The sequence below is a fragment of the Procambarus clarkii genome, chromosome 2, assembly GCF_040958095.1.
Source record: "Procambarus clarkii isolate CNS0578487 chromosome 2, FALCON_Pclarkii_2.0, whole genome shotgun sequence".
Lineage (NCBI taxonomy): Eukaryota > Metazoa > Arthropoda > Malacostraca > Decapoda > Cambaridae > Procambarus > Procambarus clarkii.
This window is the reverse complement of record NC_091151.1, coordinates 60,593,775-60,610,619: the sequence shown is the minus strand read 5'-3', so window position 1 is coordinate 60,610,619 and position 16,845 is coordinate 60,593,775. Positions and strand designations below refer to the sequence as shown.

General features: G+C 40.4%; 1 protein-coding gene across 1 annotated transcript; it reads right to left on the bottom strand.

The window, feature by feature from the left end:
* Nucleotides 1-13,115: 13,115 nt before the first annotated feature.
* On the bottom strand, nt 13,116-16,600 carry LOC138366806 (homeobox-like protein HDP1). The gene is made up of 3 exons (XM_069328091.1): nt 16,519-16,600; nt 15,943-16,074; nt 13,116-13,408 (listed from the first exon to the last, which is right to left on the bottom strand). The coding sequence occupies exons 1-3, from the start codon at nt 16,598-16,600 to the stop codon at nt 13,116-13,118; spliced, it is 507 nt and encodes a 168-aa protein (XP_069184192.1).
* Between the last annotated feature and the right edge of the window lie 245 nt (nt 16,601-16,845).

Below are 16,845 nucleotides of genomic sequence, written 5' to 3'. Positions count from 1 at the left end.
CATGTAGGTGAGAACATCTTGGGGAGTACATGCATGTGAGTAAAACTAGAGGAGTACATGTAGGTAGAGGGAACATCTAGGGGAGTGTATGTAGGTGAGAACATCTAGGGTAGTACACATAGAAGAGAAAATCTAGGGGGAGTACGTGTTGATGAGTACATCTTGGGGAGTACATGAAGGTATTTACTTCTTGGAGAGTACATGTAGTGAGAATATCTAGCGGAGTACATGTTGATGAGTACATCTTGGGGTGTATATGTAGTGAGAACGTCTAGGGGAGTACATGTAGGGGAGAACATCTAGGGGAGTACATGTTGGTGAGAACATCTAGAGGAGTACATGTAAGTAAGAACATCTAAGGGAGTACATGCAGATGAGTACATCTTGGGGTGTATATGTATTGAGAACATCTAGGGGAGTACATGTAGGAGAGAACATCTAGGGAAGTACATGTTAGTGAGAACATCTAGGGGAGTACAAGTAGTTGAGAACATCTAGGGGAGTACATGTAGGAGAGAACATCTAGGGAAGTACATGTTAGTGAGAATATGTAGGGAAGTTCATGTAGGAGAGAACATCTAGGGGAGTACAAGTAGTTGAGAACATCTTGTGAAGTACATGTAAATGAATTCATTTAGAGGAGTACATGTAGGTAAGAACATCTAGGAGAGTACATGAAGTGAGAAAATCTAGGAAAGAACATGTAGGTGAGAACATTTTGGGGAGTACATGTAAGTGAGTACATCTTGGAAGTACATGTAGTGAGAACATCTAGGGGAGTACATGTATTGAGAACATCTAGGCAAGTACATGTAGGTGAGTACCTCTAGGGGAGTACAAGTAGGTGAGTAAATCTAGGGGGAGTACATGTAGTGAGAATATCTAGGGGAGTATATGAAGGTGAGAACATCTAGGGAAGTACATGTAGGTGAGAATATCTAGGGGAGCACATGTAGGTGGGAACATTGAGGGAAGTACATGTAGGTGAGTACATCTAGCGGAGTACATGTAGTGAGAACGTCTAAGGAAGTACATGTAGGTGAGTACCTCTAGGATAGTACATGTAGTGAGAACATCAAGGGAAGTACATGTAGGTGAGTACATATAGGAAAGTACATGTAGTGAGAATATTTATATGAGTACAAGTAGTGAGAATATGTACAGGAGAACATGTAGTGAGAACATCAAGCGAAGTACATGTAGGTGAGTACATATAGGAAAGTACATGTAGTGAGAATATTTATATGAGTACATGTAGTGAGAATATGTACAGGAGAACATGTAGTGAGTACATCTAGGGGAGAACATCTTGGGGAGTACATGTAGGTGAGTGCATCTAGAGGAGTACATGTAGGTGAGAACATCTAGGGGAGTACATGTAGGTGAGTACATCTTGGGTGTATATGTAGTGAGAACATCTAGGGGAGTACATGATGGGGAAAACATCTAGGGGAGTACATGTTGGTGAGAACACCTAGAAGAGTACATGTAGGTGAGAATATCTAGAGGAGTAGAAGTAGTTGAAAACATCTAGAGAAGTACATGTAGGTGAGAACATCTAGGGGAGTACATGTAGGTGAGTACATCTAGTAAAGTACATGTGAGTAAATACTTCTAGGGGAGTACATGTTGGTAAGAATTTCTAGGGGAGTACATGAGGTGAGAACATCTAGGGAAGAACATGAAGGTGAGAACATCTTGGGGATTACATGTAGTGATAACATCTGGGGGAGTACATCTAGATGAGTACATGTAGGTAAGAACATCTAGGAGAGTACATGAAGTGAGAACATCTAGGGAAGAACATGTAGGTGAGAACATCTTGGGGAGTACATGTTAATACATCTAAGGGAGTACATGTAGTGAGAACATCTAGGGGAGTACATCTAGGTGAGTACATCTTGGGGAGTACATGTAGTGAGAACATCTAGGGGAGTACATGTAGGTGAGAACATCTAGGGGAGTACATGTAGGTGAGAACATCTATGAGAGTATATGTAGTGTGAACATCTGGAGGAGTACATGTAGGCGAGTACATCTAGCGGGAATACAGGTAGTGAGAATATCTAGGGGAGTATATGAAGGTGAGAACATCTAGGGGAGTACATGTAGGTGAGAACATCTAGGGGAGTACATGTAGGTGAGAACATCTAGGGGAGTACATGTAGGTGAGAACATCTAGGGGAGTACATGTAGGTGAGAACATCTAGGGGAGTACATGTAGGTGAGAACATCTAGAGGAGTGCATGTAGGTAAGAACATTTTGGAGAGTACAAGTAGTTGAGAACTAAAATATCTAAGGGAGTACATAATGGTGAGTACATGTAGGGGACTACCTGTAGGGGAGAACATATTGGGGAGTACATGTAGGTGAATACATCTAGAGGAGTATATGTAGGTGGGAACATCTAGGGGAGTACATATAGGAGAGAAAATCTTGGGGGAGTACGTGTAGTTGAGTACATCTCGGGGAGTACATGAAGTTAACTACATCTTGGGGAGTACATGTAGTGAGAATATCAAGGGGAGTACATGTAAGTAAGAACATCAAGGGAGTACATGTAGGTGAGAACATCTTGGGGGAGTACATGTAGTGAGAACATCATGGGGAGTACATCTAGGTGAGTACATCTTGAGGAGTACATGTAGTGTGGACATCTAGGGGAGTATATGTAGGTGAGAACATCTAGGGGAGTACATGTAGGCGAGAACATCTACGAGAAGATATGTAGTGTGAACATCTAGAAGAGTACATGCAGGTGAGAACATCTAAGAGGAATACATGTAGTGAGAATATCTAGGGGAGTATATGAAGATGAGAACATCTAGGGGAGTACATGTAGGTGAGAATATCTAGGGGTGTACATGTAGGTCGGAACATTGAGGGAAGTACATGTAGGTGAGTACATCTAGCGGAGTACATGTAGTGAGAACATGTAGGGAAGTACATGTAGTTGAGTACATCTTGGGGAGTACATGTAGTGAGAATATTTATGGGAGTACTTATAGTGAATATATCTACAGGAGAGCATGTAGTGAGAATATCTAGGGGAGTACATGTAAGTGAGAACATCAAGTGAGTACATGTAGGTGAGTACATCTTGGGTGTATATGTAGTGAGAACATCTAGGGAAGTACATGAAAGTTTGAACATCTAGGGAAGAACATGTAGGTAAGAACATATTGAGGAGTACATGTAAGTGAGTACATCTAGGGGAGTACATGTGCTTAAGAACATCTAGGGGAGCACATGTAGGTGAGTACCTCTAGGGGAGTACATGTAGTGAGAACATCTAGGGAAGTACATGTAGGTGAGTACTTCTAGGGGAGTATATGTATTGAGAACATTTAGGGGAGTACATGTAGTGAGAATATCTACATGAGAACATGTAGTGAGTACATCAAGCGGAGTACATGTAGTGAGAATATCTAATGGAGTACATGTAGTGAAACATCAATGGGAGTACTTGTAGGTGAGAAAATCAAGGGGACTACATGTAGGTGAGTACATTTTGGGATGTATATGTAGTGAGAACATCTTGGGGAGTACATGTTTGTGAGAACATCTAGGGGAGTACATGTAGGTGAGAACATCTAGGGGACTACATGTAGTGAGAACAACTAGGTGAGTACATGTAGGTGAGTACATTTAGGGGACTACATGTAGTGAGAATTTCGAGGGGAGTACATGAAGGTGAGAACATTTCGAGGAGTACGTGTAGGTGAGTACATCTAGGAGACTACATGTAGTGAGAATATCTAGGGAAGTACATGAAGGTGAGAATATTTAGAGAAGTACATGTAGGTGAGATCATGTAGGGGAGTACATGTAGTGAGAACATCTAGGGAAGTACATGTAGGTGAGTACATCTAGGGGAGTACATGTAGTGAGAGAATTTAGGGGAGTACATGTAGTGAGAATATCTACAGGAGAACTTGTAATGACTACAACTAGGGTAGTACATGTAATGAGAATATCTAGGGGAGTACATGTAGTGAAAACATCTATGGGAACACATGTAGGGGAGAACATCTAGGGGAGTACATGTAGGTGAGAACATCTAGGGGAGTACATAAAGGTGAGTACATCTAGGGGGACTACATGTAGGGGAGAACATCTTGGGGAGTACATGCATGTGAGTAAAACTAGAGGAGTACATGTAGGTAGAGGGAACATCTAGGGGAGTTTATGTAGGTGAGAACATCTAGGGTAGTACACATAGAAGAGAAAATCTAGGGGGAGTACGTGTTGATGAGTACATCTTGGGGAGTACATGAAGGTATTTACTTCTTGGAGAGTACATGTAGTGAGAATATCTAGCGGAGTACATGTTGATGAGTACATCTTGGGGTGTATATGTAGTGAGAACGTCTAGGGGAGTACATGTAGGGGAGAACATCTAGGGGAGTACATGTTGGTGAGAACATCTAGAGGAGTACATGTAAGTAAGAACATCTAAGGGAGTACTTGTAGATGAGTACATCTTGGGGTGTATATGTATTGAGAACATCTAGGGGAGTACATGTAGGAGAGAACATCTAGGGAAGTACATGTTAGTGAGAACATCTAGGGAAGTTCATGTAGGAGAGAACATCTAGGGGAGTACAAGTAGTTGAGAACATCTTGTGAAGTACATGTAGGTGAGTACATCTACGGGAATACATGTAGGTGAGTATATCTAGAGAAGTACATGTAAGTAAATACATCTAGGGGAGAACATGTTTGTAAGAGCATCTAGGGGAGAACATGAAGTGAGAACATCTTGGGAAGAACATGTAGGTGAGAATATCTAGGGGAGTACATGTAGGTAAGTACATCTAGGGAAGTACATGTAAGTGAATTCGTCTAGAGGAGTACATGTAGGTAAGAACATCTAAGAGAGTACAAGTAATTGAGAACATTTAGGGGAGTACATGTAGGTGAGAACATCTTGTGAAGTACATGTAAGTAAATACATCTAGGGGAGAACATGTTTGTAAGAGCATCTAGGGGAGAACATGAAGTGAGAACATCTTGGGGAGTACATGTAAGTGAGAACATCTAGGGGAGTACATGTAGGTGAGTACATATTGGGAGCACATGTAGTAAGAACATCTAGGGGAGTACATGTAGGTGAGAATATCTATGAGAGGATATGTAGTGTGAACATCTAGGAAGGTACATGCAGAATATCTAGGGGAGTACATGAAGGTGAGAACATTTAGAGGAGTACATGTATGTGAGTACATCTAGGGGACTACATGTGGTGAGAATATCTAGGGGAGTACATGAAGTGGAGAACATATTGGTAAGTACATTTAGGTGAGTACATCTAGCGGAGTACATATAGTGAGAACATCTAGGGAAGTACATATACGTGAGTAACTCTTGGGGAGGACATGTAGTGAGAACATCTAGGGAAGTACATATAGGTGAGTATATCTAGGGGAGAACATGTAGGTGAGAACATCTTGGAGAGTACATGTAGTGAGAACATCTAGAGGAGTACATGTAGGTGAGTACATCTTCGGGAGTACATCTAGTGACAACTTCTAGAGAAGTACATGTAGATGAGATGTAGGTGAGTACATGTAGGGGAGTATATGTAGTGAGAACATCTAGGGGAGTACATGTAGGTGAGAACATCTATGGAAGTACATGTAGTACGAACATCTAAGGAAGGTCATGTAGGTCAGTACAACTAGGGTAGTACATGGATGTGGGAACATTTAGAGGAGTACATGTAGGTGGGAACATCTAGGAGAGTATATGTAGGCGAGAACATCTGCACGAGTACATGTAGTGAGAATATCTAGGGGAGTACATGTAGTGAGAATATCTACATGAGTTCATGTAGTGAGAACAACTAGGGGAGCATATGTAGGTGAGTACATCTAGGGGACTACATGTAGTGAGAATATCTAGGGGAGTACATGAAGGTTAGAACATTTAGAGGAGTACATGTAGGTGAGTACATCTAGGAGACTACATGTAGTGAGAATATCTAGGGGAGTACATGAAGGTTAGAACATTTAGAGGAGTACATGTAGGTGAGTACATGTAGGGGAGTACATGTAGTGAGAACATCTAGGGAAGTACATGTAGGTGAGTACATCTACGGGAAGTACATGTAGGTGAGAACATCTAGGGAAGTACATGTAGTGAGAACATCTAGGGGAATACATGTAGGGGAGAACATCTTGGGGAGTACATGCATGTGAGTACATCTAGAGGAGTACATGTAGGTGGGAACATCTAGGAGAGTATATGTAGGTGAGTACATCTAGAGAAGTACATGTAGGTGAGTACATCTACGGGGAGTACATATAGTGAGAAAATTTAGGGGAGTACATATAGTGAGAATATCTACAGGAGAACTTGTAGTGAGTACATCGAGGGTACTACATGTAGTAAGAATATCTAGGGGAGTACATGTAGTGAAAACATCTATGGGAGTACATGTAGGTGAGAACATCTAGGGAAGTACATGTAGGTGAGAACATCTAGAGGAGTACAGAAAGGTGAGTAATCTAGGGGACTACATGTAGGGGAGAACATCTTGAGGAGTACATGCATGTGAGTACATCTAGAGGAGTACATGTAGGTAGGAACATCTAGGGGAGTTCATGTAGGTGCAGTACATATATGTGCAGGTCATGATGGATTTTGTCACCCAAAAGTGCCAGGAAGCTGCAGACAGGTTTATCCCCGTCCAAAAGGAGAAAAACGAAAAACAACAGAAAAACCCATGGTTCAACCAGGAATGTAAGGTAGCGAAACAACTGTGTAAAAGAACATGGAGAAACTACAGAATTAACAGAACACCAGAGAGCAGGGAGAGATACCAGAGGGCCAGAAATGAGTACATCAGAGTGAGGAGGGAAGCAAAGAGACAGTTTGAAAATGACATCGCGAGTAAAGCAAAGACCCAACCAAAGCTGCTCCACAGCCACATCAGGAGAAAAACAGCAGTGAAGGAACAAGTGATGAAGCTGCTGAAAGGGGAGAACAGATACACAGAGAATGACAAGGAGGTGTGTGAAGAACTCAACAAGAGATTCCAGGAGGTCTTCACAATAGAACAAGGAGAAGCCACTGCACTAAATGAGGAGGCGGCAAACCAAGCAACCTTGGAGGAATTTGACCTCACCAGAGATGAGGTCAAAAGGTGTCTGCTGGAGCTGGATGTAACAAAGGCTGTTGGGCCTGATAGAATCTCACCATGGATACTAAAGGAAGGTGCAGAAGCACTAATTGTGCCACTCTCTATGGTGTATAACAGGTCACTGGAAACAGTAGACTTACCAGAAAGTTGGAAGACAGCTAACGTGGTCCCAATATACAAACAGGGTGACAGACAAGATGCACTGAATTACAGGCCAGTTTCCTTAACTTGTATACCATGCAAGGTGATGGAGAAGATCGTGAGGAAAAGGCTCGTAGAGCATCTGGAGGGAAATAACTTTGTAACGCACCACCAACATGGGTTCAGAGATGGTAAATCGTGCCTCACAGGTTTAATAGAATTTTATGACCAGGCAACGAAAATTAGGCAGGAAAGAGAAGGGTGGGCCGGCTGCATTTTCCTGGATTGCCAAAAAGCCTTTGACACAGTACCCCATAAAAGGCTATTAAAAAAGTTGGAGCAACAGGCAGGAGTAAAAGGGAAGGTGCTCCAGTGGATAAGGGAGTACTTAAGCAACAGGAAACAGCGAGTAACGTTGAGGGGGGAGACATCAGAGTGGCGAGATGTCACCAGCGGAGTCCCACAGGGCTCAGTACTTGGACCCATCCTGTTTCTAATATATGTGAACGATCTTCCAGAGGGTATAGACTCATTCCTCTCGATGTTTGCTGATGATGCAAAAATTATGAGAAGAATCAAGACGGATGAAGATAGACAGAGACTACAGGATGACCTGGATAAACTGGAGGAATGGTCTAGAAAATGGCTGCTAAAGTTCAACTCAGGAAAGTGTAAGGTGATGAAATTAGGCGAAGGGAGCAGGAGGCTGAACACAAGGTATAATATGGGAGGGGAAATCCTGCAAGAGTCAAATAGAGAGAAGGATCTGGGGGTTGATATCACACCGAACCTGTCCCCAGAGGCCCACATCAAAAGAATATCATCAGCGGCATATGCTAGACTGGCCAACATAAGAACTGCCTTCAGAAACTTGTGTAAGGAATCTTTCAGAACCCTGTATACCACTTATGTAAGACCAATCCTGGAGTATGCAGCTCCAGCCTGGAGTCCATACCTAGTTAAACACAAGACAAAGTTAGAGAAGATTCAGCGGTATGCCACCAGGCTCGTCCCGGAACTGAGAGGATTGAGCTACGAGGAAAGGCTAAAGGAGCTGAACCTCACATCCTTGGAAAACAGAAGAGTAAGGGGAGACATGATAGCCACCTACAAAATTCTCAGGGGAATTGACAGGGTGGACAAAGACAAACTCTTCAGCACGGGTGGGACACGAACAAGGGCACACAGGTGGAAACTTAGTACCCAGATGAGTCACAGAGACGTTAGAAAGAATTTTCTCAGTGTCAGAGTAGTTAATAAATATAATGCACTAGGAAGTGATGTGGTGGAGACTGACTCCATACACAGTTTCAAATGTAGATATGATAGAGCCCAGTTGGCTCAAGAATCTGTAGACCAGTTGATTGACAGTTGAGAGGCGGGACCAAAGAGCCAAAGCTCAACCCCCGCAAGCACAATTACGTGAGTATATAGAACAGAAAATATAGGGGGAGTACGTGTTGATGAGTACATCTTGGGGAGTACATGAAGGTATTTACATCTTGGGGAGTACATGAAGGTATTTCCATCTTGGGAAGTACATGAAGGTATTTACATCTTGGGGAGTACATGAAGGTATTTCCATCTTGGGAAGTACATGAAGGTATTTACATCTTGGGGAGTACATGTAGTGAGAACATCTAGGGAAGTACATATAGGTGAGTACCTCTAGGGGAGTACATGTAGTGAGAACATCTAGGGAAGTACATGTAGGTGAGTACATGTAGGGGAGTACATGTAGGTGGGAACATCTAGGTGAGAACATGTAGGTGAGAACATCTTGGGGAGTACATGTAGGTGAGTACATCTAGGGGAGTACATGTAGGTGAGTATATCTTGGGAAGTACATGTAGGTGAGAACATTAGGGGAGAACATGTAGGTGAGAACATCTTCGAGAGTACATGTAGTGAGAACATCTAGGGGAGTACATGTAGGTGAGTACTTCTTCGGGAGTACATCTAGTGACAATTTCTAGAGAAGTACATGTAGATTAGGAAATTTAGGGGAGTACATGTAGGTGAGAACATCTACGGGAGTACATGCAGGTGAGTACATCTAGGGGAGTACATGTAGTGCGAACATCTAGGGGAGTACATGAAGGTGAGAACATCTAGGGGAGTACATGAAGTGAAAACATCAAAGGAAGTACATGTAGGGCAGTAAAACTAGGGTAGTACATGGTGGTGGGAACATCTAGAGGAGTACATGTAGGTAGGAACATCAAGGTGAGTATATGTAGGTGAGAACATCTGCACGAGTACATGTAGTGAGAACATCCAGTGGATTACATGTGGTTGAGTACATCTAGAGGAGTACATGTAGTGAGAATATCTAGGGGAGTACATGTAGGTGAGTACATTTAAGGGAGTACATGTAAGTGAGAACATCTAGGGGAGTACGTGTAGGTGAGAACATCTAGGGAAGTACATGTAGGTGAGAACATATATGAGAGTGTATGCAGTGTGAACATCTAGGGGGAGTACATGTAGGTAAGAACATCTAGGGGAGTACATGTAGGTGAGAACATCTAGGGAAGTACATGTAGGTGAGAACATCTATGAGAGTATATGTAGTGTGAACATCTAAGGTGAGTACATGTAGGTAAGAACATCTTGGGGAGTACATGTAGGTGATAACATCTTCGGGAGTACATGTAGTGAGAACATCTAGGGGAGTACATGTAGGTGAGTACATCTTAGGGAGTATATGTAGTGAGAACATCTAGGGGAGTACGTGTAGGTGAGTATATCTAGGGGAAGTACATGTAGTGAAAATATCTAGGGGAGTTCATGTAGGTGAGAACATCTAGGAAAGAACATATAGGAGAGAAAATCTAGGGGAGTACGTGTAGATGAGTACATCTTGGGGAGTACATGAAGGTAACTATATCTTAGGGAGTACATGTAGGGAGAATATTTAGGGAGTACATGTAGGATATCTGGGGCTTGACTCAATTATTTAATTACTTACTTATTTAATTTAATAACGAAGGACCACCCACTTTTGAGAAGAGGAAAACTAATAAAAAGTGATCATTAGAAAACACACTGAAGAACCAGTGTCTATGGATAAATATTAGAAAGAATAATCACTTAAATAAAGAATGGACTGTATGATTAATTAACTAAAGTCAGCCTCAAACACCTACATTGGGGGGGTATTGCTAGAACTTCATATACGTCTAGGAACTAGTGTGGTTCGTCACCAGTTCATTGTTGAGTAAATAATATTATGATCTAAAATGCTATAGAGTCAAATGTGTAAACTCAAATAGTGAATATTAATGATCATTAAATCAAGGAGCAATCATCTAAGTAAACACATAAATTTCCAATAATCAGATATGGTAAGAATATTCAATATGATAATCTTGCAATTTGTATAATAATAAAAATGGAAGAATTAAATGTGTACAAAAAAGTCTTAGCTTTAAGACGATTTCTATAACATCGTTCGTGCTTCGTCCTCGTGATCTCAGGATCTCCACATAGAAGAAATTAGAGATGAATAACACGAATGCTGTTAACGACTCGTTTACTCCTCACATGCAAGCTGTAATTTAAAGAGTATTAAGTAGCATTGGACTAGGCTACTTTTAATCTCAATATTCATGAAATTAGAGAAGAACATTAATGCGGTACTAACGTTGGATATGGGGTCGTCTCACTATATAACGACAGACTACTCACAAATATACAATCTTAAATGATGCATCAAGAAAGAAACTATACTTAACGTGAGCATAGTTACTACTGAAGTCTGCCGATATCGCGTCTACCAGTCCCAAACTTTCACGGCGTTGTACACGTATTTGTGGGTTTTGGCTTAATTCTAGACGCGTGATTAGTTGGCCGAGCACTATGGAGCACGTGGAAGAATAATTATTAAGTATTAGTTGTGTATCAGTGTAATTCTTGCTGATAACTCCCAAACGCCACGTGTCTCGCCACTCTTGACGCCAAGACCTTCCGCTGTCCAAGCACGCTCGCTGCACAATGGCGTCTCCTCCTTCCCCAACCCGCGTCTTGCATTCACCACAGAAATTATTAATCACGAATACTACTATTTCGCGCAATTGCGGTTGAAATACTTTAATAAGGATTGGGTTGTGATTCTAGGGATTAAAATATTATCGATTTCTCGTCTTATGGTGTTAAACAGGAAATGGAGAAGATTTTAGTTTTCTCCATGGCATTCACACGTGACAGAAAAACTATTACTTGATAACAATTGTAACTAAAAACTATCGATTTAGAATTATTGGGAGTTATGTTATCCGTAAATAATTATCACACGGAATACTGATGTTTTTAAAGAACCACATTCAATTCTCTAACACATTGGTAATAAATGTGTTGAACTAGACATTGTCTGACGCAATGTTGGTGCTCTATTTCGTAAGAATTCTAGCATTAATATGCAGATACAATGGTTAGTTTATGTTGACACTACTGTTAGTAAATTTAGTGACTACTGTAGTTAGTATATAATAATAATGATTTATTATAATACAATAGTAGTGTATTAGTGTTGGAAATTTCCAACATAACTCCGGGGGGAGAATTCTTGGGTCGCAGTGCAATGAGTACTGACATACCTATCCCGAAGTTAGTATTAATGTTAGTATGTTAGTACACACATAGCGGATGTCCCGTAATTGTCAAGGACATACGAGATATTTGAGTCTTGTAAAGAAAATCATGTTGAATGGAACATGGTATTGAGAATCATCTAAAGTTAATGACTAATAAAGCCTACAATAAACTCTGTGACTGGTGTCGCTATGACATGTAACGTTTATGTTACTAAGTCTTAAAGTTTGCAAACTCTTAGATACTCTAGATGAAATAATATTATTGTTAATAGCCTATACAACAAATTAAGAATTAAACATTGAAATATTAAATGATTAAGTTATCGGTAATCAAGAACTCTCTAAAGCTTACAATAAACTCAACAACTAGGGTCGCAGTGACATGTAATGATGTATTACGTAGTTGCTGAATTATAGGCAAACTCAGAAAAAGCTCCTAAGAACTGATAACATTATTGTATATGTTGTATTCTACATTATTATACAGTAAAGTATTATTGGGTCATTCAAGATCAAGGAGACTCTGACACTACAGTAAGGTCACTGTCTAGGGTCGCTGTGACTTGTAACTATTGAGTTGCTAGACAATAACATCACGCAGCATCATGATCACCCCAAAATCAAATGATGAAATTTGATTTAATATACACTGCCGTGCAGTAGTCATTCTGACTGATGGTATAACTAAGTTGCTAACTAGCTAAAATAGTGTAATATTTGATAACTGAAAAGATTTATTCATTAAATCAAGGAAGATTCTGAGTCGACAGTGAGATTAGTAGCCTAGTCATTCTGACTCATGAGCTAATTGAATTGCAGCTCATAGGCTTGACACTGTAATTTCATTAATACATCCTCAACTTTTAAATGAAAATTTAGTTTATTAAATCAGTCTCTTTAAGTATAGTCAACTGTAATTGTGAGTACAGACTAGGCTAGTACTCAGTTGACCCTAACAAAAGTCTCTAAACCTACCTAAATAAATGGTTTAAATTTCTTACCTACCTAAGTAAAGGACTAAGCTAAATGTGGTAACTCACTAATTCTTAGTAGAGTTACTCTAGCTAAATTATGAGCAATAATATACTCAAATTAACATTGGGAGCTGTATTGAGCTCGTGAACAGGTTGAGCTATATTGAGCTCGTTAACTTTGTGAACTATATTGAGCTCGTTAACTTTGTGAGCTATACTGAGCTCGTTAACTTTGTGAGCTAAATTGAGCTCATTAACAGTTAACAAGAGTGAGCTATATTGAGCTCGTTAACAGGGCGAGCTATATTGAGCTCGTTAACATGGTGAGCTATATTGAGCTCGTTAACATGTGGACCTATATTGAGCTCATTAGGCATATTAACAGGGCGAGCTATATTGAGCTCGTTAACAGAGTTACCAGGGTGAGCTATATTGAGCTCGTTAACATGGGGAGCTATATTGAGCTCATTAGGCATGTTAACAGAGTGAGTTATATTGAACTCGTTAACAGAGTTAACAGGGTGAGCTATATTGAGCTCGTTAACATGGGGAGCTATATTGAGCTCATTAAGCATGTTAACAGGGTGAGTTATATTGAACTCGAATTAACGAGGTGGAGTATTGTAGCGTTCAATTATCATGGCGAGCAGTGCTCGTGACATTGGGAACATTAAAGCGTTCAATTATCATTGCGAGCAATATTGAGTTCGTATTCGCATGGGGAACAATAAAGCACTCAAATATTACGTTAATGCAAAGGTGAGCTATATTGAGTTCATTAAGCATGTTAATTAACAATGCTGATGTTTAATGATAATGCATTAACAAAGGGAAACCTGAGGTTGCTGGAAATTTAATTACTGCCACGATTAATCCTATTCAAAGATAATTTGTAACATTTTCCCAACCTAAATGTTTCACGGGTTATTAGTTCTCTGTAGACTCACTTACGTATTGGTAAGTTTGCAAGTTCGTTCGTGCTGCGCTCCTACAATAATTAAGCAGAAACGAAAGAAAAACAACTCAAACAAAAATTGATGCAAGTATTTTCACTAACTCTTAGTGCAGAAAACATTGTATTAATAAGGTTTTCTTGGCAAACCTTAAGCGGAAGTATTTTGAACCTTGGTCCCAGTGAATTTATAATTATAGAAGTTGCTTGATAACTTCATAGTATTGCCAAATTCAGGAAATGCTAGATGCATTGAGTGCTAGATTCTCTAGCCTAATAATATTAATTACCTAGGGAGTCTGATTGTGGTTAATTATTACTTGTCGAGAATAATTCTAGGTCTGCAGTGGATTCAATGGCTTGGTCACTGTGACTTGTACTTGTTTAAGTACGGACCACTGGTTTTCCACTGAGAGCTATGAAACATCTCGGCGAATACTAATTGCACTACATTCAATCTGGGTTTATTACTCAGCTGTGTTTCTCATTTTAACTTGCTGCTGGAGAATTGATTTACTGCTGACTAATTTATTATTGTTAGAAAGTTTAGGCTTGTTCACATTCAGAACTTTACCGGTAAGTAAGTAGCCACCTGCAGATTGGAGCATATTCATGCCCAATCGTTTAACATGTCCAGTTATGAACTGGTAATAGTAGTCTGCTCCTACTAGTACATTTACATTGTTAAGGCGGTCAGACGTTAGCTTGTTGTCAGCCAAATTAATTTCACGTTCCTGCAGGAAGTGGGCTGTGTACCCCAGACCCTTAATATTTAGGTCAAAAGGTATTTGATCTACAACAATGGCTTGGACAGCCTTGGCATGACTACCTAGTTGTACAAGCGGTTGAACTACTGAGTATTCATGGGTTCCTCGATTTATCATGAACCCTGACAGGTTTAATTTTTCCTGTCTGATTGGTTGTAAATTGAGTGCCTCTGCCGCCTTTTGAGTAATGAAAGTTCTCTGGGAACCTTGATCAAATAGTCCACGAGTGGTGATCTTGGCTCCTTTGTTCTTTACTTGAAGTTGGGCAGTAGGCAAAGCAGCATCCACTTGAGATGCTTGTGAAATTACGCTGTACACATCTCGCACCTTGCAGCACTGTACTGGTGTAGATTCTCTACCTCCTATTCTAGGATTGACATAATTTGTCCTAACTAATTTGCACAGTGCAGCATGATGCTTGCCCCTTCTACACCTATTGCAGGTGTTCAGTGGGGTGTCACAGCTATTAACATTGTGATTTGAGACACCTAGTACATTTGTGTAACTGTTTGAGTCGTCTGACTCTTGTGTCTCTATTAGGGTAATTAGTACATTTGTACAAAGAATGTTTTTGATTGCAAAACAAGCACATTCCCCATCCTACAGCTCGTTGAGGGGTTACCGGTTTAGGTAAAACAGTACCTACAGGTTGTGATGATTTTGTTGCTTGCATTTGCTTGTTATTTATTCTCTTGTGAGTACTTGGTGTACTCTGGGGAGCAATTACTGGGCTCTTGTGAGTGCTCTTTGAACTATTAGGTTTCTTAGGAGCACCTGTGGGGCTCTTGGGCCTTACTGATGAATCAGTGTTTGACTTATTGTTATTACATCGATTATTAGTACCCTTATTACCTAGTGACAGTGTCACTTTAGGAATTCCAGGTAAGGAAACTGATGTGGGTACAGTTTCGGTGCATTCAGATGAGGCATTAAGTGCCTGGTTTGCTGAATGATTGTTTATATTGCGCAAACCTGTAAATATATCCTGCATTGACAGGGCATTACCATTCTGGTATACATATAATTTATTGAGTGTGCCACCAGACAATTTTCTCTGGATGATAATTTTAGTCATCCACTCAGCAGTTGGGTGATCCACCTCTGTACTGAAGGAATTTAACAGTGACTCAAGCTGAAAACTAAAGGCTTGTAAAGAGTCAACTGATTGTTCTGGTGGAGATAAATCTAGTAATTGGTGTACAAGGTTTATAACAGTCTTCTCGTTGTTAGCACCTACTCTAGAAGGCTGGTGTGAGTAATTATGACTATTACTTGTGTTGCTTAAGGCTTCTTGCTTAGCCTCAGCTTTAATTACAGCTTCGGCTGCTGCTGCAGCTTTAGGTTTATCATTTTCTGGTTCAGATTCACTGATTCTTACAGCTTCACTAAGAGTTTCATCTTCAGCTTCACTTGTCTTTCTGGGTTCCTGTGAGGAGCTAGTTACTTCAGTAGCCTCATGCATTGAATTTATAGAATCCAGGGAACATTGAGAAGAGCCGTCTGAAAATTGAGCAGACTCTGTAAATAAATTATTACGTGAAGTTGTATTAGATGAGATGGTAGAAAATGAAGGTTGTACTTCAGTTGTTGACCCTGTGTAGTGATCAGTATTGATTAGAGGATTCTCCTCATTTTGAGCTAGCTCAAGTATTTCATCTGAGCTGGGTGCTTGCTCGGGTGTAGGTCTACTACAAAAATGTTCTATCCACTCAGGAACATTTTGCGTCGCAAGCACTTTGTTATATTAGTCTAACTTGTCTTGAATGATATATTCATAGTCGGCAAGATCAGATTCTATCAGACGTAATTCGTCTGGGTCAGTATTACTGACATGGAGTATGTTCCTATAAGACTCGATTATAACCTTTACATGGTCGTATTTTAGGTTAGCCACCCTTGTGGAACTTACTAGCCTGAAGACGTCAACTGAGTAAGTTCCTATACAGTTGTCCCATTTGACAAGTAATCTTGACAGGTGAACTTGAAGACCTCTCAAGAGTCTTCCAGTTCTTTCTGGAGTAGCCATTCTGGCTGTAAATGTGAGCTTTATAGGGCTTATATAGCTACTTGGACAGCTATGGTACTTGCTCCTTTATGTAGAGCAGGTATAATTATTGACAGCCTGATATTTTCTTGAGGCTGATTGTAATTTACCTCACTTAGAGGTTAGCTACCTACCTAATAATAAGCAACTAAGATTTGAGTGGTACCTTAATCTCACTACAGGTGTTCCTTAGCTTAGCTCTTCAAAATCAGCCTTGGATGGGTAGT

Excerpts from the sequence above, each read along its gene's own strand:
- LOC138366806 (XM_069328091.1), bottom strand. The coding sequence starts at position 16,600 with ATGGCTACTCCAGAAAGAACTGGAAGACTCTTGAGAGGTCTTCAAGTT. Across the intron at positions 16,075-16,518 it reads ACTTGTCAAATGGGACAACT|ACGGCTCTTCTCAATGTTCC; the intron begins GTATAGGAACTT and ends CTCAATTTTCAG. Across the intron at positions 13,409-15,942 it reads TAGTGAAGCTGTAAGAATCA|CTCCCCATGTTAACGAGCTC; the intron begins GTGAATCTGAAC and ends AGCTCAATATAG.